Source organism: Heliconius melpomene, chromosome 1 (assembly GCF_056956725.1).
Source record: "Heliconius melpomene rosina isolate 202511_hmr_F chromosome 1, ASM5695672v1, whole genome shotgun sequence".
In the NCBI taxonomy this organism is placed as follows: domain Eukaryota; kingdom Metazoa; phylum Arthropoda; class Insecta; order Lepidoptera; family Nymphalidae; genus Heliconius; species Heliconius melpomene.
Window position 1 is genome coordinate 15873927 of NC_140389.1, and position 25976 is coordinate 15899902.

At 36.0% G+C, this 25976-nt stretch overlaps 2 protein-coding genes and 1 long non-coding RNA gene across 8 annotated transcripts; 2 read left to right on the forward strand and 1 right to left on the reverse strand.

The window, feature by feature from the left end:
- Positions 1 to 7818: 7818 nt before the first annotated feature.
- Positions 7819 to 9281, reverse strand: cbt (Kruppel like transcription factor cabut). Its single transcript, XM_085191257.1, has 2 exons — positions 9067 to 9281; positions 7819 to 8878 (listed from the first exon to the last, which is right to left on the reverse strand). The coding sequence occupies exons 1-2, from the start codon at positions 9133 to 9135 to the stop codon at positions 7976 to 7978; spliced, it is 972 nt and encodes a 323-aa protein (XP_085047383.1). The 5' UTR covers positions 9136 to 9281; the 3' UTR covers positions 7819 to 7975.
- Positions 9282 to 9341: 60 nt separating this feature from the next.
- On the forward strand, positions 9342 to 15590 carry LOC146541738 (uncharacterized). 6 transcript variants are annotated; one of them, XR_014878324.1, is made up of 4 exons: positions 13763 to 14333; positions 14610 to 14716; positions 15128 to 15236; positions 15304 to 15590. It is a non-coding gene; the product is annotated as an uncharacterized LOC146541738 (long non-coding RNA). The 6 variants fall into 6 exon arrangements; XR_014878325.1 differs by having other exon boundaries at positions 13763 to 14318; XR_014878322.1 differs by lacking the exons at positions 13763 to 14333; positions 14610 to 14716 and adding an exon at positions 9342 to 11915.
- Positions 15591 to 16691: 1101 nt separating this feature from the next.
- On the forward strand, positions 16692 to 18113 carry LOC146541739 (uncharacterized). Its single transcript, XM_085191212.1, has one exon. The coding sequence runs from the start codon at positions 16949 to 16951 to the stop codon at positions 17924 to 17926; it is 978 nt and encodes a 325-aa protein (XP_085047338.1). The 5' UTR covers positions 16692 to 16948; the 3' UTR covers positions 17927 to 18113.
- The last annotated feature ends 7863 nt before the right edge of the window (positions 18114 to 25976 follow it).

A 25976-nucleotide genomic window follows, 5' to 3' on the forward strand; every position in this document is an offset into this window, starting at 1 on the left:
AAGAACGTATAAAACTTACCTCTTGAATAAAAGCTTGTTTTTAAAAGATGTTTTGAATTAATATTTTTTATGCAAATATATCAATATAATTATAGCAGTTTGTTACTTTTGTCCTCCTTTAGTACTTATATTTATTTAAATATGTATGTTTTTGACTAGTGATAAATTACATTAACAAAAACAACGTAGTATTTCTAAGCAAAACAGTTTTTTGCTCTACGAAATGACGCCTGTACCAACGCCCGTGTAGCGCGACCGTTGGAGCCGCCATTAATTACACAAATACAACTAAAAATGAATTAATCATTTAATAATCTCGAGATCTTTACATTATATTGTAAATAATTATATTTTTAGAACAACTATTTGGAAGTTAATTAAATATATTATTATGAATGTACGAATATTTTATAATAATTACGCAGTTATATAAACAAACATAATATTTCAGTTGAATGATATTATTAAAATATTTGTTACGTGTTCTTGTTACGTTAAATTACGTGATGACGTCACACTATTTGTGATGGAACGTAAGGGATGTGGGTTCGGATTCATTCCACGGGAACTTCTTGAGATTACGTTTGTAAAATCTGTTTGTGTCATTTAAATTGTTGAGTCTTACATGGTAAGGGAATATTCAGTTGTTTATTTTAAAAAATACTGATTGATCTAGCTAGACTAATAACCTGTGTTTTTTTAATCTGGGTAAAAAGTTAACAAATAGTCAGATACAAAAAAAAACAAAAATCTAGCGGGAGCTCGAAATAGCTTTTTAATGTTTTTGTCACGCTTCTAAATTTTAATGGATGAACAGCGCAATGTTTTTTAGGAAATCAACAGACGCCATGACCTCGTTACGCTGGTTCCGCGGTTACAAGTCCAATTTTCAAAGGAAAAATAAGTATATTATACCTTGTGTATCGTGTACTTGAATTAAGTTTGTTTATTTCAGCTACCTACGGGAATAAATCAACACACAATGCCTCGAAAATTCGACGGAAAGTGTGGAACTGAGTGTAGCTCCTAGTCAGAGAGTGTCTTAACACTAGCTTCTAGAACTAGGCAGAGAGAAGGAAAAATGATTATAGTTTTAAAATTATGTATAATTCATTATCTCGATTACACATTAAACACTTACATTTACAAACAGGTCGCCGCAGTCACGGTCATGTGCTGTATTGTATTTTTGTCTACAAAAGGCGTGACTATTACTCGTATATGTACTTACCTACTATTCCACTCGATATATTAGTTTGTACTTGAGACATTTTAGAAACAACAATTCGCGCTGTATTCCGCACATGGCAGGGAACCTAATGTTAGGGAACACTCCCCTCCCTTTCCGCCTTCGCGAAAACAATATGAGCGGCAAGAGGCACAGCACAGCTTCTGACTGAAAAAGCTATGTTTGTTGGTTCGATTTCCACTCGGGGGAATTAATTATTTTCATTTTCTACTTTTGATGACATGAAGGACACATGAGGAAATTGAAGCATTGAGTTCCTCCACTGAACACGCGATGTTTCGAAAACTGGCCTTATATCATAGTGGTTAACACTAGGTTCCCTCTGCCTACCCTGCTTTATACAGGATATGGCGTGAAACTAAAATTAAAATAATATAATATTTTAATAAATGTCTGACAAAAGCTAGATATAAGTGGTTCAAGCTCTACGTCGTGATCAATCGTGTTGGCACAGTGGTTAGCATATTTACTGGCAGTTCGTAAACGTCATTGTAGACATTAGTATTAGATAAATTAGTCTAATACAAATATATTGATTTATAACTTAAACTCAGCAGTATTTTTCCTTATAAATAAATAGAAGTTTATTTTCTAGGGTTCCGTATTTTTATAGGAGGAATAAAATTATTTTCATAGTTTGTGTGTCCAGAAACAAATACAAACTTAGTAACTCTGTTATGACTCAGTTGTTACTTATTTACGTTGTCCATTGAACACAAAGGTTATAGATTTAAATTTGTATGGTAGAAAAGTTATATTAAAGCTATAGGGATTCAAAATTAATTTGGGTAATGAATTATACTTCCTTCCTAGCCTCTAGCAAAGGAAATCGACAAATTCGTATATTGAGTTCCGCCACCCAACAAGCAATTTCTCGAATTCAAGCGGGATAGAGAACGAAATGTCCAGAACTTTGGTCTCTAGGTCGCCTATTTAGTATTGCGGGTTAACGCGTGTAATTACATTAAAGTGTTTCAACATGAAAAAACGTGAAAGAATGAAATGTGACTAACATCTCTATTAAGCCAGGATATTGCTGTAAATGCAGGATGACGAAACAAATTCTTATCAGTGAGTAATTAGACATATTATTGTTTTAAAGCATTATCGATAATTTTGTTGTAAGTGCTACTTTTTTAATAGATAAAGATATACAAGAAGTCACTATGGAAGGATTTTTCAAATAATATTTGATTTCAACAAGTAAATGCTGATAAAATTATCTTATGAGAGGCCGTAGTGGCGCAGGGGCACAAGTGTGTGACTGTAACGCGACGGTTTTAGGTTCGATCCCCACTGGAGTAAATGAATGATTATTTATTAATATTTTCATCTCCTCGCTTTGACATCAAAAACCCCAGCGTTGGGTTCCGCCATTCAACACGCAATGCTCTTCTTCCGTTTAGAGACAATTACGTTGCGGAAACAAGAGAAACCTATATTACAAGGCGTATTTAGATCAGGAGAATTATGGGAACCAATTAGTAATTTTAAAGTATTTTACGATAGTTAAATAAACAAATAATGATTTTGAACCTGGGAAATGTGGACAGCGTGAAGCTATAATATACAGTAAACAAATTTAATTTATTTAATTCAAATATAATGAAACTTTTGTACATAAATACAATAGTGTGTCATACATTGTCAAAAATCGTTTAGCAGCAATTGAATAAATATTTTTCAGCTTCAGATTGTTTGCCTATATTTGGTCATGACATAGTGTTGTTAAATATTTTGTATCCGAATATTAAAAGGTGATTCGTGCCTACGTTGACTAAATAATCGACTAATATTAATCGATTATTAACAACAATTTTGTTAATAAATAAGTCGATAATATCACTAAAAATCGATACACGTCCCGATTATTAAAAAATTAAATATCTCAAATGGGACATGCATACACATACCTAGTGTTGCTTTTCGTGGACTCCATGTATCTCCATGTAACGTACCCCATGTGAGATTTTTTTTGATTACTTTATTTTTTACATTACTAAGTAATGTATAACCACTATAACTGCCTCACAGGGTAAACCAGAGTTATTGTTTAAATATAGTGATTCTTTTTCATTAAAAACATTGTTTATATATTGAAAACTACGTTTTAAACTAAAAAAAGTAGTATAAAAACTGTTTATTTATATAATTTTTATTTACTATTTTCATATTTTGAACAAAAAATTCCACTTTTTTTTCCACGTTTAATTTTTTTAGAAATATCCACTCACTGATGTTATGAGTAATTTTTCAATGAATCTAATACCTATAGCCATAGCTTTGTACTAGGCACGTTACAATTGAATCACTATACACTAACTAATACTATACCTTATTTGGCTTGGCCACATACATATAAAAGAAAGAAAGACTTAGGTATCTGATTTCTGATCTTCTCATAACATTGTCATAAATGGACTTTCAAATAAAAAAAACAATCATCAATCAATCGGTTCACCCAGTCAAAAGTTCTGAGGTAAACATTAAAAAAATACAATCGAATTGATAATCTCCTCCTTACGCGACTCGGTTAAAAAGAGTACCAAAACTATTACAATACTGAAAAGAGAAATATAGAATTACAAATACAAAAAAATAATAATAATATTAAAAAACAATAATTAAAAGTCTATTTTTCACATTCCAAGAGGTAAATGTGTTTAGAAAGATGCAATCTTATTAAATTCACCGTTATCATGCGTTGGCTTATCGTATAATTTTCATTTTGACGTCACATCACGCCTCCCAGACATGGCGTGCGCGTGCGCAGGTCGTGGAGCAATGTAGCGAAATTATTAGTTTTAGTTTAGCACGCCGATATTTAATATGCCAAAACAGTATTGCTGTATGAACGTGATGATCGTTTGCTATTCCTATGATATATGAAAATATTCTTGTGAAAATTTATAACTAAATAATTATGTAGTTTTTTGCATCTAAACGGATTTGTAACACAGCAGAGTAAGCAGAACGACTCTGCCAGAACTCGAAATAATCTTTTCTGCACTTTTCGCCCGAAATCGACACACGGTGTGTTCAGAGATGGAAGTCAACGCCGCGCTTTGCTATACCAGGGCGAAGTTATGTAAATATATATATATTTTTAGCTTCACCTTGTATCCCGCACACAGGGTAGGCAGGGGGAACTGGGAAACCTAGTGTTAATATATCTCTCTACTCTACTCGACTCAATTCCTCACGGCTCTATCCCTCATTAAGACACTTTTATTCCCTTTCTCGGCCTTTAACTTTCAGCCGAATTTTCTTTTTTTATTGATGTAATCAGATGAAATCCTCCTTCATCAAGAAGATCTGATGTAAGAATAATATTAATGTAACAATAATATATTTATTTTTTAATTATGTGTAGTACGATTAGTATATTTAAACTAATTGTACTACATAATTAAAAAATAATTCTATCAATATTTTTTTGTTTCTCAGTAGGTAAGTGACCGACTAAACGTGTTATGGCTTCAAATATCACTTATGAGAATATTAGTAGGTATTTTTTCCTGGTTTTTGTGCGTCTTCATTGGTGGAAATTGTTTTGTGGCATGTTACTAAATTCTTAGACAGCAAAGCATAACAATGAAGGTGAAATTGTGACATATTTGAGTGCATGCTAGAGGCCGGGTGTGTCGTATAAATGTTAAAGAATGTTTATATTTAATAACTGTTTTTTCTTCACTCTGGTAAATATTATCAATTGATGTGGATGTAACGATTTTTTTTAACTTCACGCTTGTTGTATCCCGCATAAAGCAGGGTTTGCCGAGGGAACCTAGTTAGACACTCCTTTCCCCACTTCCCGCTGAACTCTCGAGACATTACGTGTTAAGAGGTGATACTAAATGCCGCGCATTGCCTTGTTTACCAGATCGAGAAAATAAAAATATTGAATTAATCGTTCCCTCAACGAGAAACAAATTCACATTGCATTTCGCTTGTGCCATTGCGCCATGACGGGCTCTGAACTCTTGTTACTAGGTTAAATATGTTATACATATTTTCATCAGCCTATCGCCGTCCACTACTGATCGTAGGCCTTCCTCATCAAGCGCCAACCATCCCGGTCTTGGGCTCCTCGCATTCATCCGATGCCAGCCACCTTCTTTAAATCGTCTGTCCATCGTGCTGCCATGCCTATCGGCTCCATCGACCGTCGGTATGTCTGGAGACATGGCCGGCCCAGTTCCACTTCAGGGTGCTGATCCTTCGTGACTTTGGTTCTCTGGCGAATCGCTTTTTTGCGGATTCTATCTGCCAGAGAAACTCTGAGCATTGCGCGTTATACAATATATTGTGTGTGAAAATTAAAAAAAATACACATTTTTTATTAATTAGTTAAAAGAAGAACCCGAAACTTTTGATACATGATAAAAATATCGGAATCTGGACAAACACACATAATCACAAATACCTATAAATTATTACGTATTACGTAAAACACATATATCACGAACGTTCACGAAAACAAGTCCAGTAAGGCTCACAGGCTCTGTACTTGTTTACATTTTTCATTTTCACATTAGTAACTTTTGCGCCGATATCTAGTTCTTATTAACATAAAATTGAAAATTTAAATTAATCCAAAGCACGAATTGTAATTATTTACACTTTATTTAGTAAAATTTACTTAATTCTAGATTTTTCTCGTTATATTTGATTTAAATATATTTATATACACGCTTGGGGCCGTCGTGACGCAACAATGCAATGCTTCCAGAATTCGGCAGAAAATTAAAAACGGAAGTGGCTTGATGAGAATGGAGTGTCTTTACACTTGGTTCCCAGGGTATCTCAAGCTGGGTAGCAGTTACGCGCGGGAATGTCGAAAAAATGTTGCGCTTTCTAATTTAATTTGTAGCGTAACGTCAAGTGTTCAGGTGTTTCATTGAACCAACTAGGAAAGGAAAATATCTTTAAAAAAATCTGAATGAAAATCAAATCTTTTTGATTTTCCCAATTAACACTGAGTGGGTGGTGGTGGTCTGTCCTTGAGAACGTACAAGAACTACGTGGCTGCTTGAGAGGATGGTGGTAAGGCAACCCCTGCGGGACTTGAATTTTGGCTTGCGGCTGTCTATCGGGCTGGGGAAAAATTATGTGACATGTTGTGTAATTGTATGTAATCATACAAATCCTAGATAGTCCTTGATATTCTATCCAAGTTGTTGACCATGACGACCAAGATCTAATCAGGGAAACCAAATAAATCTGAATGTCCGAAGCTTAAAGGGGTTGTGGAATGTCAATTAGCATTTATTTTCATTTCAAATTATAAACGTTTTCAATTCTTTATATTACAATTCACATTTGTTAAAGTTGAAAAAAATTGAAAAATTTAATTTCTTCTTAATTTAGTATCGCCGAGCGGGAATCCGCTGGATTCAAAGTGCGCAGGGTCGGACGGAGTGGGGAGGCCTATGTCCAGCAGTGGACGTTGAAAGGCTGATGGATAGATGGATGGAATTGATAGTCGTCGACAGAAATAAACATAAGTCGTTAAAATAAACATAAAAATCTATAACGATTTCCAATAAACGTTACATGTAATTTTATAAAGGGTTTATATGATAAAAATATGGATTACACTATATTAGCTTTTAAGTGAATCATTCTTAATATTTTATGTTATATCCCCATTGGCAGGAATTTTTTTCAGGGAATGAAACAGAACTTTAACCCACGTCCTCTAAAACGCTTCTAACGAGTCTCAACAACTAAGCTTCAGGTATATTTGTAACGTTTTTTTCCAATGACGTTAGAAATATTCTTTTGGCATGTTCTTACTGCAACATGACGACTCATAGCAGGAATATTACAATCACACTTTCAACAAGTGATCTTGTTCACGTGACGAGCGATGCTCGGAAGTGGCGGAGGTGGTCACTCGGTCAGGTTTGATTGTTCATTCATGCACCGTGATAGCGTGACGACTGCGGGTATGACGTCGGAGAGATGCGCCTGGTTTGCATTTGGCGCTACATGTTAGCATGCTCTTGTTCTTATATGGGCATGACAGAAAAATATTTAATTGGTTATTTCTTTTGTTTTTTTTTTTTAAATTTACATTTTGCAATATTTCTATAGAATTTTATTATTAATAGATTTACAAATGCGCAATAATTATCAATTAGTGAAGTCTTTCCGGATTAGTCGAAATGTTTGCCAAAAATGCATGGCGAAACTTAATTACACCGGTTTTAGCTCTGGCGGCCGATTTTGCGCAATTCGACTAAAAGGCTAGTATTAGCAATTTTAGTAATTGATAAAGCTCTCATTCTGGGTATGTTGTAAGATATCGCGGTGTGATAAGAGATGTCACGGTACTATCGCGACGCGGCGCGACGAGCGCCTCCGCGCCAGTCCGCCGGCCTCCCCTGCCGGGCTCGCGGCCCGCGCCTTCCACTGTACTACGTATACCTACTACGTACTCATACTTGCTTGTATTTGGAAGTTACTTTTAAGTAAATTAATAATTTTCAAAAAATATATAAATAAATTTAAAGTGTGTGAATTGAAGTTTCAGTGAGTGTGCGGTGAAATCAAAACTACAAGCGTTATATGTGAATCTTTTATATTGTTTGAATCTTATCATCTATATACAATAACATAGACTTAAAACTAGTAACTACTTAAGTAGTCAGATAGGACAGTCTTAATTGAGTACTAAAGCTAGGTAACGATCTTGAGATCAGGATCACAGTCTGTGTTGCGTCACTGCGCGACGGCGGCGCGCGCGGCGGGCAGCAGCCGCAGCACGGGCGCGGGCGCCGCGCGCTCCTTGGCGTGCCGCTTGACGTGCTTGGCGAGGTGGTCGGAGCGCATGAAGCGGCGGCTGCACACGCGGCACCCGAACTTCTTCTCGCCGGTGTGCGTGCGCTTGTGCCGGGACAGCTCGTCCGAGCGCGAGAAGCGGCGCTCGCAGCCCGGCCAGCGGCACTGGAAGGGGCGCTCGCCCGTATGCGTGCGCGCGTGCGCCTTCAGGTGGGAGGACTTAAAGTAATTTTTCCCGCATCCGGGGTACTCGCACTCGTAAAGGCGGCGGCGCGCCGCGGGGGCAGGCGCCACCAGCCAAAGCGCTGTGGTGGGCAGCAGCGCGCTGGGCACGATGACGGCGGAGGCAGGGCGCGGCGCCAGCGGCACCCAGCCGGGCGTGGCGGCGGTCGCAGGGGCGCGCTGCTCCTCGAGCCTGGGCGAGCAGTCGGGGTGCGGGGACGGCACGCGGGCCTCCACGGGCAGGACCGGGGGGCTAGGGGGCGCGGCCGGCGCGACCGGGGCCTGCGCCTGGCTGGCAATGTACTTGGCCTGCGAGTAGCTGTGTCCACGGTTCATCTTGAACTTGAGAGTCTTGAGTATGTTGACGCTGGCGGGCGGCGGCGGAGGGAGGCCCAGCGGCTCGGGGCTGCAGGTACCATCCTTGTTCGCGCGCATGATGACGGAAGGACGGCAGGGCTCCGGCGGCGGCGTAGCGAGCAGCAGGCGTGCCAGCTCACAGCGGGCGCGCTTGCCGCATTCGTCCTCACCCTCCGAGTCGGAGGGCTGCGGAGTGACGAGGCCGAGCGGCGGCGGGGACTCCCGGGCGCGCTTCAACGCCGCCTTCTTCAAGGGTAGCTCCACCTGTGAGACAAAGACACATAGGTAAGTAACCGTCCTCTAGCTCGGAGCACGCGCGCAGTGCGTGGACGCAGCGCTCCTGTCATACTTTCGATTGCACAAGGTACGATTTATTTTCGAGACGATGTTTTGCAATTTTATATTTTTTTTTGAAGAAATAAAAGTTAACTTCGAAAACAACGTGAACTCACTTTGACGTCCATCAACGGTGGCGTCGAGGGCGGGGACAGGGGTCCGCAAACATCGAGCAGGGTGGTCATCGTGACTAGGGTGTCATTCAACGGTTACGGTAGAAAGTTTCTTTCAATTCACTGAACTCGCGAGCTTCGGGTAGAGGCGAGGGACCCGTGTGTTTTCGTCGGCGATCCGCAGACGAATAAACCGCTTCGCGAGCTCTCTAGCTACGAGGCGGCTGTGGTGCTGTTGCGGGGCGGGTGCGGGTGGGCGCGGGGGGGCGCGCGGTCCAATGGCGGGCGGCGGCGCGGCCCGGCGCACCAATGGGCGGGGGGCGATCACGCAGGCAGCGCGTGCCGGCGCGTGGTGTTCACGTGCTCGGCGAGTGACGGCGCGGGCGAGGTCGCGGCGTGACGTCACCGGCGCGCCCCCGCTGACGTCGCGGGGGCGCGGGCGGCGCGCGCGGGGCTCGGGAGGGGGGGACGCAAGGTCGCGCTCGCCACCTCGCGCCGCTGCATCGCCGCCGACGACCGCGAAGCACCATTGCAATTTCGACAGTCAATGACCTGCGATTAAAATGCTAAATGAACTAAGAGAATGTATTGAGACTCTGTGTTTACGTTCACAAATCATTAAGTAACGTTATCAGAGTGCGGGTTGTACATATGGTAATTGAATATTCTAGATAGTGACACTTGTTATCTGGCGTTGCCTGGCGTTAGTTGCTGCAAATTTTTGCTTAGAAGATACCAACTAAATGATACCGCTATTGCTTAATGCAAATGTATATTTATTTATATACTTACATAATAAAATAAAGATTATAAAATACAATCAAATATATATCTATATGATATGCACACATACTCAGATGGTAAATAACTAATATTGACAAGACTCAAGAGATTGTTATTCCCACGATCTATCTTATCAAGAGGTCGAGCATTACGCGTGATAACGGTATATAATGTTCACTGAAAAATAAATTGACACAATAAAAAAAGGATAAAACAATATTTAAATTAATTTCAGTTCAGCAACACACCAGTTTTAAAGTATTTTAATTTTATTAGAATTTTTTTTTATGATTTCATAACAATATTTTGGATATTTTATTAAAAAAAATTATGATAATGATATTTAATTTGTTATTTTCCTCTTCCTTACTATCTTTATTATCATGATATATTTTCCACTCGAGATAACGAAATATATAATATTTTTACTTTCTCGCTCTGGTAGCGCGGAGTTAAGTTCCGCCACTTAACATGCAATGCCGGAAAGTGCGGAACTGAAGTGTCTTAACATTAGTTTTCTGGGTTCCCCCTGTCTACTTTGCAAGGTGCGTGATAGAGCGTGTAGCGAAAAAAATACTAGCTTTTATAAATATGCGACGTCGCTCCCAGGGTCTAGTGGAAATAATCAAGAATTTTATATGACACAAGGATAACGCTAAGCTTACTCTGAACCTAAGTGAGTCATATGTATAAAAACGATACAATTAATTTTTAATAAAGGCCTAAATCCTTCTTCGATTAATAAACTATCCAAATTTTTTTTAAATTCAAGTAGGTCAATCAAAAAAAATTAATTTCATAATATTAGAAGGTAAAAATACAGAATATCTATTTACCACGTACAAATTTGATCCCGGATCCCGCATGACAATTAAACGTGTTATGATTAACACGTGAAATAATGTTAATTAGCATTAAACGCGAGGTCACTACATTACATTAAAAATAAAAAAAATCAAGTCATATTTAATGAGTACCTACTATTATTAATTCTATCATCTTTTTATCTTCTTTATTAAATAATGATTTCCATTCGTTATTTCCATAGAAACAAAGAAATCTAGATGTGTTTATGTTTTAGTGGTAATTACAATATTTATTTTCGTACGTGCTTGTCATGTTTTCCTTGTAGCGGTTCGTTGTGGGTTGTGACGCCGCGCGGCGTGAAAGTGCACCACGCGGCCATCGTGTGATCGGAGCGGTCTTAGCTATGAGTGGTAAGCGTGTTTCTTACGACTTAAAAAATAAAATAAATCAGCTTCACGCTCTATCCCGCACACGGCAGTGTAGGAAGAGGGAACCTAGTTTTAAGACACTCCGCCCGCCACTTTCCACCTCGACACCAGAGCGAAGAAATGGAAATATAAACGTAAATATATATATCACTTCCTCGAGTAGGGATCGAACCAACGAACGTATACTTTTACGAATGAAATTAAATTATTATCATTCAATTACCATTATTTTGTATCTTCAATTCAAATATTTTTTAATTAAATTATGCAGATTAAAATTAAGTAACAATGTATTATTTATTTACAAATAAGTAAGCATAGATATGTGGAATAACACAAGGAGATATGTTATTTCGTGAGTGCAGCCATAAATCAATTTATAAGACGTTATCATATCAATAATTCAATAAATAAAAAATTAAAAAAGTAATAAAAAGTTAAAATATTTGAAGTATAATCAAATGTTATTTGAAACTCTAACAATCATTCTTAGCTCAGACCCATCAAAATTGTATCAATGATTCTTTTAAGAACTTTAGACTCCTAAAAAATATGGTAATAATTATGATTACATTTTTTTAATTTACACTGTACACATAAATTCCTAAGCCTTAAAAATATTAAATGTAATATAAAACCGCTTGCATCCTCCCGCTTACACCAAGCCCCGCTACGTATGCGCGAGTCTGATGAAACAGCGCGCCCGTGAGCAGTGACGCGGGCGTGCGTGGACCGAGCGCGAGCGGTGAATCATTGAGTGATGTAACGAGCTCTACACCGCGTAGTCCGTGCACCGTGCACCGGCCTTTACCAGCTAATTAGTTATTTTGGAGGGTATTTACTTTGTTTATTATACAGGATTTTTTTCCAGTTTCACGATTTTCTGAATATGATAATAATTTAAATAATATTATTCTACATGGGCCTATCTGATTGGCTGGACTTTAGCTGTGGACAAACATGTTCGTGTAAAAGTTTTTTCTTTATTTTTCAGTGCAAATTTTTTTTTTGTAAAATTTCTGAGGTGAGGGGAGCAACACTATTCTGGAGTGGCCACAGACCACCCGGCTTTCCCTATTCCTGCACCCATGGTGACAAAATCTGGTGGAGTGGATAAGGAACCGATTGCAAAATGCGAGCCACTAGGTCTTCTTATTCTTACTAACATTATAAATGTGAAAGTTTGTGAGCATTGAGCATCCTTATAAAGTTTTACACGCACATTTTTCCTCTTTCACCCAAAAACTTCTGATGAATTTGATGATTTTTTTCCGTAATATAACTAAATATACCAGAATAACACATAGGCCATAATTTAAAAATTGTGTATAATTTGATTAAGTAAGATTCTTATATCTTCATTCGACGGTTCACAAGTGCATTTAATAGCCTATTTGAGTAAAAAATATTTAGTTTAAGCAGGCAAACAAGCGGCCGGATCACTAGTTAGTATATATAATTTGATTAACATTAATATATTAATGGTTTTAAGAATAAGATAATATTTAAAATTTGGCAAACGCTGATTTTCCCACACGCTGGTTTAGACTCATCTCATCGTCACCATGACGTGTGCTGGAGTAGGTCATAAGTTTAAGTGACGAAAGAGTTATATACTAATGACGTAGATGTACCTATGTCTCACGCATCATTCATGTGAGGTAGGAAAAAACTGTGATTCTTCAACGTTTTCCTCTTAATTCACGGATGTGCTTATTAAGACCCATTAAATCTTTGTTATTTTAGCTTAACTCGATCTTTGCATTTAGCGGGGGTCTAGTATTCAAATACTCTTCTCTTCACACGCTTTGTGCCCTACGCCACGACTGGCCTCAAGCATCATTATCAAGGCATATATTCGGTTTGAGGTCGTCGTGGTTCAGTGGCACATCCCACAAGCGTGCGATTATAAACGCGACAAGTGTGTTCGATTCCCACTAACCTAACCTAGGAACCTAGTGTTAAAACACTTCCGTTCCACACAACCCGCAAAGGCAAAGGAAAAATCAAACAAAAACAATTTGTTTATTTACATTAAAATCCAAAAACATGTAATACTGACTCTGTTGACGAAATAAATTATTTTCGTTACGCTATTGTTTCTTTAACCTTCGCCCAAGGATAACCAGCTAATGTACTACGAACGTTACAGTATGGGAAGTAATTAAGTAACAGATGGTTTAAAAATATTCATTTATGTAAACGTTATTTTTTATTTAAATATCCACGAAAGAAGGCAAATTGAATCTCGCTAGGTGTTAAGTCATTCAAAGTTAGTATTGGCGGTTGAGTGGCGGACCTCAATATTGCCTTTTGTCTCATGTTGTTACTAATAATAATAATTAATTCCCTCGGATAGGAATCGAATCGACAGCCGTCGTGTTTATAGTCCGATGTAGGTGTGCACTTCGAAGGCCTCTTTTGATTAACAAAAAAATGTTGACAAATAAACTTACATAAAATCATGTTATTTAAGATTATATTTATTAATAGCGTAAGTAGCGCCATCTAGTGATAAAATAAAACATTACGTAATTGGGTAATAAAGTGCGTAATGTGATAAAACTCATTCCAAGCCCTACTGTATAATTTGCTTATAAATTCAAAGATGGCGCTGTTTCTAAATTCATTATTAAATTCACAAGATAGATTTACGATTTACTATAATAGTGACGTAAAGTTGGAGCGTCGGAAACTGAGGCTTCAAAAGATTTGAACTTATATATCTACGAAATGAAAAAAATAAAACGAAATTGAATAAAATTATCAGTAAAATGTTTTTCCACTCGACGAAGTGAAATAGTTAGTTTATATTTCCATTTCTTCGCTCTGATGTCAAAGGAGTGTCTTAACACTAGGTTCCCTCTGCCTACCCTGCCGTGTGCGGGATTGCTGATTTTATTTTTTTTTTTTTAAATTTGGTTCTTGACTTTGTGTGATATCGTACATCAATTTTGACCTCTTTCGGAGCCGAGCAAAATATGCTATCAAGAAATTATCGACGGTAGTCAAATAAAATTAGGTAATAACAACTGACAGTTGAATGTTATCTCAACTAAACACTTATTTGACAAACAAACGGTATATTTAGAAATAGTGTTACTAGTCCACTTGTGCTGTTATATAGAAATTAGTGTTTATTGGTTTCTATTTCTAGTTAGAGATAGTATTTTAGCTGGAATTCTTTTTAATTTGCATTTTTCTTCAGGTGTTCTCCATACAACGCGACATTGAGAAGTGATTAAGAACTCCGTAAGATAAATTAATTTTTAACGAAAACAAAAACCGACTTCTAACAACGAACTAAAAAGTGAAAAATAATTATATAAAGATTTTATAATTTTGAAGTCGGTGCCAAGTAAAACAAACAGGCTTAGTAATTAGATATTGTAGTAAGGGTGTTGTAGCATTAGTTTGACACCGACTTCAAAATTATAAAATCTTTGTATAATTATTTTTCACTTTTTAGTTCGTTGTTAGAAGTCGGTTTTGTTTTTGTTAAAAATTAATTTATTTTACGATTTTTAGTGATGGGTAGACCTTAAAATGATGCTTCTTAAACGAGTGGTGATGGTGGTGATAGTGGTTGTCAACGAGTGGTTCTGGTTGTCCGATGTAAAACTTTATTTAATTAGGTATTATTTTTGTGCAAAGTTACATTTTGGTATATTGACAAGAACATACATAAAAAGTATTCGGGCAAATTGAAAATTTCCTTTTTTTGAAGTTGGTTGAAAATGAGAACATCCTCTTTTTTGAGGTTGGTTGAAAAGAAATGCAACGATCAGGAATCTCACCTCTGACATCAATTTAAAAAGATTTTGCTTGTAACTATTACAGTATAATGAATTTTTTACCAAACTTTTTAAATTTTCACCGGATCCCATAATCGGAACCTAACCAAACTTTCACTAAATTATCTTTGAAGTGTATCCTTTCAAATAAAAAAAGAATCATCAAAATCGGTTGGCGCGACATTGAGTTATTCGTCTATTTGTCGAGCACATACCTAATGCAAATTTAAGACTTATGTGATTTTCTCATAGATACTATTGTCAGACATGGACCAAAAAAAAGTGGGACCATTCGGGAAGCGTCACCTTTCAAACAAAAAAAAAATTTTCAAAATCGGTTCATCCAGTCAAAAGTTATGAGGTAACAAACATAAAAAAAAAAAAAAAAAAAAAAATACAGTCGAATTGATAACCTCCTTTTCTTACAGAAGTCGGTTAAAAAGAACAGAACAGAAGGAATAGTGCCTAAAATAAAAATCTTTAAAGTGATTTTTCATAAGTTATGAATGGTTCTATAGATTTTATTATACTGAATTTTCATACAAAACAATTTAGTTGTCTGGAGATCCATCAACCATCACCTTCATCTATTAATAGGTTTGTGGCACAATCAAGGTTGATAACTACAGAAAAAGATCAAGCGACCGATGTTGAAACTTCTATTTTTCACAATAAATGTTTATCTTACGATATTAAATATTCAGAACATTAATAAAAAGGTATGTTTTTCATCTTCATCCTATATTCCGCCCATAGCAGTGTAGGCTTAAAGAATATGAGAACCTATTGTTAAGATCTTTCGTAGCTATTAAGAAAAGAACTAAATTAGAGACACAGGTCATACAGCTTGTATTTTTTTTAATTAAAAGAGTGTAAAAATATTCTGTTCCTTACGCACCGTTCAATTTTTCTGTAAATGCATCTTGAGTAGCGTAACTCAATGATGCTCATGTTACCAAAGTGAGGGAAGGAATGGAAATGAAAATAATCCATTGTCAAGGAATCGAACCAGACGTTAGTCGTCAGACGCTGCCTCGCCACGCTGTGTTAGCCTCATATTGATATTACCAATTTAATTGGAGTTAAACTTTGATTGATATCCCTGTGTGCAGTCTCAATCGTGTCAGGATCAATAACTGTAATATTGCTACATCATTTTATTAGGCGTTCAATTATGCTATCAAATGGTTATAAAATATATCAAACTTTAATTAGTTTCTTATCTGTTTTCTCAACATCGTTGTATTCGTTTAACGAAACGATAACGACCATCTCGACTTTGTTGACTGTGTGTTCTTTATCTTACGCAATATTTTCACTTTCCTCTGATTTTTTAGTGCCGAGTGCAATTCATATAATGAAAGTGTTATGAAATTGTAATTAAAAATATATATTTTTTATTTTTTTTGGATTATATTAATGATGACATAATTAAAAATATGCTAAATTTTGTTTATAAATTTTCACTTTCTTCTAATTTTTTAGTACTGAGTGCAAATTCACGTTATGAAAGTATTATGAAATTGTAATAAAAAAATATATATTTTAAAATATTTTTAGATGAATGAATGAAATTTTATATGAATGATGATCAAATTGCAAATATTTTAACTTCAGATTATAAAATTAAGTAAAATATAAAATAAAATATAAAAAAATATATAATATTCATCTATTCAAAATAATGTAAAATATACAAAAAAAAACTAACAATTACATAGTTAAAATTAGTAAAACGACCAAACATAAAATTTTATTATGATTTACTATAATTTTCAGGTGCACTACTACGTAGGTAGTAAACATAACAAAAATTAAATATTCCATGAAACACTAGTATTAACAGGTATTAAGGTGGTGTGGTATGGCATTGTCTAGGTAATACTATTAAGCTAACAGAGTGCCCCCCACTGTATCCACTATCTTGCACTCCGCGGTCGCTCGCCGCTCGCCGGTCGATCGTGCGCAAACGTCTCGACGACGGACGGTTTAAAGAGAGCAACAACCGCTACTCTGCTCCAGTGCGTATTGCGACACTATTGTAATAACTCCTCAAATTATTTGGAGGCAGCGATGGCCTACATGAACGGAGACAGCAACCAAATCAAGGCGTCTGCCTTGGACCTCATCGGGAACACCCCCATCGTGGCCTTGGACAGACTCTGGCCGGGACCGGGACGTATTTTGGCAAAATGTGAGTTTATGAACCCGGGAGCTTCAATTAAATGCCGATCTTCCCTTCATATGATTAAAAAAGCTCGTGAAAGTGAAGAATTGAAACCTGGAGCCCCTGTTTTGGAGGTCACCTCCGGTAACCAGGGATGTGGCCTCGCTGTCGTCTGTGCAGTGCTCGGACATCCCTTAACAGTTACTATGTCTAAAGGTAACAGCGCCCAGAGAGCCATACACATGGAAGCCCTCGGCGCGAAGTGTATTAGAGTTCCGCAAGTCGAGGGCACGTACGGTAACGTGACCTTGGCAGACGTTAAGGCCGCCGAGAGCGAGGGTTTGAGGCTAGTAGAAGAAACTGACGCCTATTATGTGAACCAATTTAACAACCAGATGAATGCTGATGCGCATTATTACAGTACCGGCCCCGAAATTTGGAAGCAGACAGGCAAGCACGTCGACGCGTTCGTCGCCACCGTGGGGACAGCAGGCACTTTTTCTGGTACATCGAGATATTTGAAAGAGAAAGACTCGAACATCAAGTGTTTTGTAGTGGAACCGTCTGGATCTGAACCTATCAAAGGTCACCCCATTACCAAGCCACTGCATTTACTGCAAGGCTCAGGATACGGTTGCGTACCAAATCTCTTCTCTTACGACACAATGGACGGAACCCTCAGTGTTACTGATGAGGAATCCTTGCATTATAAGAAACTGATCGGCGAAAAGGAAGGCCTCTACGTAGGCTACACGAGCGGAGCTAACGTGGCCGCCGCGGCTAAGCTACTTCAGTCTGGTAAAATTCCTAAAGACGCATGGGTCGTGACCTTGTTGAATGACAGCGGCTTGAAATATACTCCAGTACCGCAGGAAATGGCGTAAATATTATATAATAAGTTTGTAGTTTAATATAAAATAATTGATAATAATCAATTATGCAATACTTTTTTTCCTATAAATATAAGAATTGTTATTTTCCATAAATTTTTAACTTTTAAGACTGTATAAAGATATTTTAATATATAATGTGAATGTGAAAGTAATAATGTAATATATAATTTTATTTTTATACTTGCTTTTTATTTTTGACTTCATTTAAAAAAAAAACATTGTTGTTTCTAATTAAATTTCACCATACTTACTAAGTAGGTATCTAAGTAATCGCAATTTTAATAAATATAAATTTTATTCTACGAATGTCAAATTTAATTTTAAGACTTTTATTTTAAAAATTTTGTACTTTAAATCTTTTATCATAAAAGATACAATAATTAAACTTATTTATAAACAAATCATTAATAAGTTTACAAGGTTAAATAATCGAAGGAATAATTCTAAATTAAATCCTAAGTAATTATAAATTAAAATTAAACATATAACCTTCGCTTATATAAATATGAAATCAAAATAGAATTTGTGTCAACTCAAAAAGTCAACTTGATCTTATAGTGGTAGTCGGGTCGCCAGACAAGGCAACTCAGAATAAAACTAGCCAAGTGCCAATCAGATATTGTATATTATTATAAAGGGTTCTGTTGATCAGTTTAAAAATTAAAATGGTTCTGATCAATTTATTAATTTGTTTGGATATTTAATTTTGTTAGGATTTTTTGTGATATGTATCCTTCTGTGAACTCGTATGGTACAAGATTTACATTTTTATATTAATAAACAGATTGAAATGTTATACAGGAATATTTTAACTTCTTCCCCTGAACTCATCCCTCATTTTAATTTTTTTATCATCTTCTTTAATAAAAACTTATCGAGGTCCTGTTTTAATGTCTATTTGGAGGAATGAATTATTTTCTAAGTCTGGTAATATAATATTTTTCAGATAATATGAATTTTAAATTGAGCTTTGTGTGAGTGTCTTAACACTCTCTCTGCCTACACTAATGGATACAGGATACAGCGTGGAGCTAATAAAAGCTTACTTATTCAAAATGGTCTTGCTTTTATTTAAATATATTAAAATATTTTTGTAAGTCATCTTTAATGCCACAGTTGTCATGTGACAAGTATAAAAATTTTCATAAATAATAAAAAAACGACGACGGCTTATAAATCGATATATCATAGAATCCTAATAAAGCATAAACTTGAAACTTTGCCCACCTTTCCAATTGGAGTATTTATTGCGGACCGGTTTCGTGAGAGGCCACGAACGCGCGACGGAACAGTGTGACTGACACATTTGAGAAAGCTGGTTCAAATAAATCTTGAAAAATGTTGCTTGAAAATTTGTAAATTTTAATAAAAATGTACCTCAGAAATGTATTCTGGATATTGAACAGTGGAGGGACCATTTGTGGGTTTAATATTCAATAAAAAAAAAATACTTTTATATTTTGAACTGGACGCCTAAGAAAAAACTTGCTGTGTTGATTCCCGCGGCTTAGTACGCCATGTATGTGTATGTTACACTTGGATCTTTCTGGCCAGCCACTATATGCGAGAGATGTATATTTTCCTGCTTCACGCTGTATGCCGCATGTAGCAGGGTAGGTAGTAGACTCTAGTGTTAAGACACTTCGCTTCCCACTCTCCGCCGAATTCTGGAAACAGTGGCGGAACTCAACACCGCCCTTTGCCTCAACACCAGAGCGAAAATGATAATATTATGATATATTTTATTTTCTTCGCGCCTGTCGCGCTTACAGTCACAACCTGGGATGTGTAAATTATACAAAAACACGTGATGGGAAATGAACCCGTCAAATATTGAGGTCTTGGATGCCGGCCAACATCTATTCCAATTAACCTACAGATAAAGAACCTAATGTGTGGAAATTTTATATACTATTGTTATAAATGTTCTTGTTGGAACATCTGTTGAAAGATTTCTTAAGCTTTGATTTTTTATGTGGTTGTAGGTAGAACGAAAAAAACAATGTGTCCAGAGAGTGGGATAACATTTTAAAAATGTAAAAAATATTTATATATTCTTTATTTAAAAAAAAAAACTCTTTGAGTTGAGAAATTTGTGTCTTTTCTGTTCAACTTTCAAGATTCCCTCACTTAAAATCCAACACGATTCGCAAAAACGGCAAAATCGATCCTCAAACTACAGTACCAGTGTAGCTTTAGGTATTTTGAGACTAAATCCAGGCACCCAACACTGTTCACACCCAACACGACTATCATCCCAATTACACATATGATTTTGACCTCTGCATAGTAATATGGCGGTCATCTATTCATGACAGGTTTATAGAGGATGTATCCTATCGTGTGACCGCCGACCGGGGCCCAGCATTGTTATGTAAGAAACATTGTTTGAAAAGTAACTACAATATAAGTATATAACATTTAGTAAAAGTGGAGTGAATGAAGAGTGAGTGAGGGTAAGAGAGGCAGAGAGAGATCTAAGTTGATCTTCGAAACAGTATCGAGGATACTAGTGGACAGTCACGTAAAAAAGCGCGAGGGCCCCGAGACGGCAATGGAGGAATTGTGGTATGAAGAAGTTGAAGACAGTGGACGAGGTGAAAGACGTATGAAGAGACCGTTCGGTGCTCTGTTCTGTTTCCCCCGCTACTTAAAAGCGATAAATTAAAAAAAAAAGACTTGTTCGTCGTTCTGACAGACGTTTTCGTATATCTTCAAGTCATATCTCATGTTTAGAACGCGATTTTCAAAATTGATTTGTTAAGACAAATATCCCGCAATTCAACCTTGGTTCCCGCAGTAGGTTCCCCTAAATACTTTGCTAGATGCGGGATGCAGCGTGAAACTAAAAAAAAGAAATATTTAATCAATCTTGAAGGGTTCTGCTAAAACACCATGCTCAAAACGAGAATAACACGCAAAAAAAAAGTTTCTTATTTTGGTTATTGACATATTATGGAGCTCAACGCCGCACAATACCTTGTAACCGGAGGACAAAAGGACAAAAAATGAAAATTACTCATTCCCCAACTCGGTAATCGAATCGAACCCATAATTGTCTGTCATACTGTACTACTACGTCCAACTGCCGCGAACAGCATTAATTAATTCCATATTTCAAATTCTTCTCTATACATTGCGCACTGTGTGCGGAATATTACGCTAGACCGAGGAAACACCTGCAACATACATATATAACTAAATATATATAACTATAAACGTTTCCTCGAATCTGATTCACAGCCACTTAAAATCAAAGACGTCGGACGGCGCTATGTGGCGTCTATGGCTACTACCTACAGGAAATTGAATGAACTATCATGTTGCTAGGCATAACACTATTAGGAAATAGTATAAAATATATAATATGAATAATTATTTATTATATAATTATTATAAAAAAAAAAATCTATATATATAAAATCGAAAGGTCACTCATCACGAAATCTCAGCAACTACAAGTGCTAGGAATCTCAAATTTTGCATAGGAGTTACTTATAGGACGTAGGTGCTCGCTAAGACGGGATATCGTATCCCGCATATAGCAAGGTAGGCTAGAGTTAAGTCACTCCGCTCATCACCATTCGTAATGTTTTCGACACATTCGATGTAAAGTGAAGAAGCTCAACACCCCGCTTTGTCTTCTTAGTTGTTACCAGACCGATAAAAATATCCAATTTACCAAAAGGGAATCGAACCCTCGACCGTCGCATTTATAGGCAGAGCCTGTCCCACAGTGTCACTGGCAAGTTAAAAAAAAATCGATCGCTGGCTTTGTGATTCATATAAAGCTACGTAAGGAAGTTCTATAAATATTTTAATAAAAATAAAATAATCATTTAACCTTCCGTTAATATAAGTGCGTGCAAACGAACGATTTCTAATTGTATTTTAGTCACGGGAGACTTGAGTGTTATTTTTGATGGATCATAGAGACTATATTTTTATGCAATGCGATTTCAAATTATATTTTATTGTATTATAGAAAAATCTATATTTTTTATTATATTAATAAGTATGAAAAAAGCTCTCCAAATAAGGCCGAATTTGAGACCTTTACAGGACCAATCGGTGTTTTGGTGTGAAGTACTGTTTCGCTTTACCGATGACCCCCAGTTTCTTAGAAGCCAACTTAGCCTTGCTTTCCAGATGATCGCTATACTCGCAGTCTTTCGAAAGTCGAAACGTAAATCTTACTGTGATATAAAAATAATGTACAAGTGATTTTTCTAACTTATATAGCTGTATGTAATCTTAATTAACGTGTATGTTGATGGCGTCAACATTCCAAGAAATTTATTTTATTCCAGCGATTGAAATGAACGGGAATTATGATCGTGTGAGTGCAGCCGGTGGCAAAGTCTAGTTAAAATACTCTTTCGCATCTTAAGCGCCGCCATCAAATAAGGAAATGGGCAATAAGTTGAAACAAGAAAACAGTGTCATCTTTCCACAAGAAAAGACAGGAGATTCGATAAATATATTAATGTCAATTAAATAATCTAAATTAGGATTTAATTATTTGCGTTCTTTTTCTTGATATTTCATACTCCTGTGTGCGGACTAAAATTATAATTTATAATTATTACAAGTAATTCTATTACTTAGCTCGCTCTCGAGTGGCCTTGTTCCTATTACGTAGAACGGATACAAGTGGCCTAGTGCGCGGTACGGCTGTTTGGAACAACAAAAATTCTTTGCATAGAAATTAAATAGTCAATGAAGTTATTATTTAATATTTATATTATTTCAACGACGTTAATATTTATTTAAATTTACAGTTCGCAAAGCAAAACTATAAATATAAATTGGCATGAATATAAATAAGTATTTTATACAAACTTAAGTCTGTTAACTTTTACAATATCCTACTATTGACCTACAATCCTGAAATTGATACGGAACCCTCGGTGGGCAAGTCCAACTGGCACTTGACCCGTTTTTGATATAAACATTAAGTACAGTTACGATTGTAAACATAAATGTATAAATCTACAGTTAAGTAACATTAGGTATGTTATTTTCACTTTATTATCCATAAACCTGATTAAACTTAAGCTGATTTTAAATTAAATATTTACGAAAATTTCAATTAACTATCGCAAAGTTGAAGGTTTAATTCCCACTTGGATTTTTTAGGTTCACTTTGTATTCCTTAAATAGCAGGTAGGCAGAGGGAACCCGGGAGCCTAAAACGTTTTAAGACACTTCCTTTTCCCGCTATCCGCCGCATTTGTTTGCGTGGACGTAGCGTAAAATGGAAAATCTCATATTCCATTCCTATAAAAATTTGGAGAAACTCTCTTTTAATGCTTTCCTAACCCAACTCCATGTCAAATTTCAACTTTGTAAGTCCAATAGTTTCGTGTGTTACTCAGTAACAAAGAGTTTTTTAATTTGTACATATTACGTAGATTAGAATTTCAACATATGGGTTTAGGGTAAACTAAGTTTTATATGTAAACACATGTATGGATTACCTTGTATGTTTGTTCAGACACGCAATACTCAAGAACTAGAAATTGTAAATAATATGTTCACATGTTTAGAGATAACACTCAGGTAAACGATAATAATAAAAATATAGGTTATATTTTTAGAATTATCGTTGTGTTTAGTTTTTTTTTGGCTTTACACTGTATCTCGCACATAGCAGGGTATGTTGAGGGAACCTGGGAACCTATCTGTCGTTCCACTTTCAGCTGAGTTCCTGAGGAATTGCGTTTTGAGTTGTTGAATATTATGAATTTCCTGTATTATTGAAAGGTCGGCATTTTTATAAAATTTGTATTTCATTGAGTTTTTAGTATGTGGCTGCTATCATTAGAAATACTTAAATAGTAAAATATCTTCAAATGATTATTATATTTAATTTAATTTTTTTATTTATTTAATGACATAATACCAATGTATTTATTCTGTACGGTCATATCAGTCAAGTGGTCCTTCATAGATCCGTCTTGAATTTCAAATAAAAACTTGAATAAATTACAAGTCATGCTCACTGAATTATTTTGCTTGTATTTACTTAGATTTAGCGTCATGATTAATCAACGTATTATTAGATAAATTTACAGTAGTTAAGCTCTTTTTTATTTGATAATTAATATAAATTATATTTATTAATAGCCAATAGCCATTCGAGGCCAGTTGTGGCGCAAGGGCACAGGCGAGTAGCTATAATCGCAACAGGTTGTGGGGTTCGATTGCCACTCGAGGATATATTTAATATTTTCATATTCGCGCTCTGGTCAACAGGCAAACCTCGCGTTGAGTTCTGAAAAGGAATGGAAGTGTCTTATTACTAGGTTCCCAGGTCTCCTCTACATATCCTGCTATGGGTGTGACGCAAAATAATATGTAACTAAAACTAGTTTGGTTAAGTTCTAATTCTATGGAATCGGGTAGGAATCGGTAATTTTTACTACCTTGAGATGCCCCCCCCCCCCCCCCCCCCTTTCCTTAGGGAGTGTTATTCAATTAGGAATCGAAGAGTTTTGTTTATATATATGCTTGCAGCAGTTATCTGTAAAATGTGTAATACCAGTACCTACAGCAAATTATATCACTATTTATTATAAGAATTATTTTCATTTCCCGACTCAAGACTCTGGGAAGACAAAGCGGGGGGCTTAGTTTATATTACAAATAAGCTAACCTATCAGTAGGCAGTAGCTAACGGGGTAATTTAGTGAAGCTGAAAAAAATGTCTAATGTTTTTCCGTTTCCTCACCACATATAGGCAATACCTATGTAAAGATTAGATATTATTTGACATACCGTTTAAATATTTTCACGCCTCATATGAAGTCGTATCCATTTTGATGTAATTCTCTAATGGACGCTGCAAATAATAGACGGCACATCAATATTTAGAATAATTTGGACGTGTGATGTCATTGTGTTCCTTGTGTACTCGTGACTTTATAATACTTGGCTCGTCGCCATTAAGTACATTTGCTATAAAAAAAATGTATTAAAAAAATTACGGTCAAGTGCGAGCTGGAAACACGCATCACAGGTTTTGTACCATTTTTGTGATTTTAGGTCAACGGGAAGTAGGTACAATTTTTAAATAAACTAAGATTTGTGGTCGTGAGCACTTAATTGGTACGAAAAATTAACTACAAATATGTGTAAATTTGCTATGATTTTTTTCTGTAATGTAATAAATATTCATATGAATTTTTGAGAAAAAGGGCCTTAGCAGATGAATAGTTAGACAGTCATACAAGAAAATATCTTTACAAAAAAATCCATAATGATTCTGTTTTTTCTTTAAAGGGCCTTTATGGGCCCTAAATATTTATTGTTCAGTGACAATTGACATTAAGTGACGCAACACTATGCCGCAATCTGTATAATAGAGCGAAGAAATCGAATTTTAATCTGTAATCGTCGCTTGTACTCATATAAAATTGCGAAGCTGCATAATTATTATTAAAGAAACTCATTAAAATTTATTTATACATATATGTATATAGAGGCTTGTCGTTATGTGCTTTTATTATAATACACTTAATTCAAGGCCACAAGCTTGTATTTAGGATCTAAATAAATGACTCGACAATTTTGTAGTAAACACTAATGTGATTTTGAATGTGGAGGAGATGGAGGTGTTATTTGTTTAATTTTTTATAAAGTTTTTATAATGAGAGGCAAAATATTTAATTTGTATGAAAAAACCTAGGGAATCAATTAAGTTTTAAATATAAACATACAAATGTGCAAATAAAAGGGGGAAGAGGTCGTTAGATTGAGTGAGCCCACACTAGAATAGCCCATCCAGGAATTTTCAATAATAAAAAATTTACCGTGAAAAATGCAAAAAAAGACAAACATTTATATGAAAATATCAGTTGAAAGCTAAAATCAAGATCATCTCTGGATCATATCTCTACAGTCTAGACTCTAGATACGTCCATAGATTTAGAGGAGAATAAAGCAAAGAAAAGTGTCGCAAAGAAAAAAAGTCAGGTCCTAAAACACGTCGGAGCTCTTGGGCAAACGTGGATTTGGAGCCCATATGCGAAGGAATAAA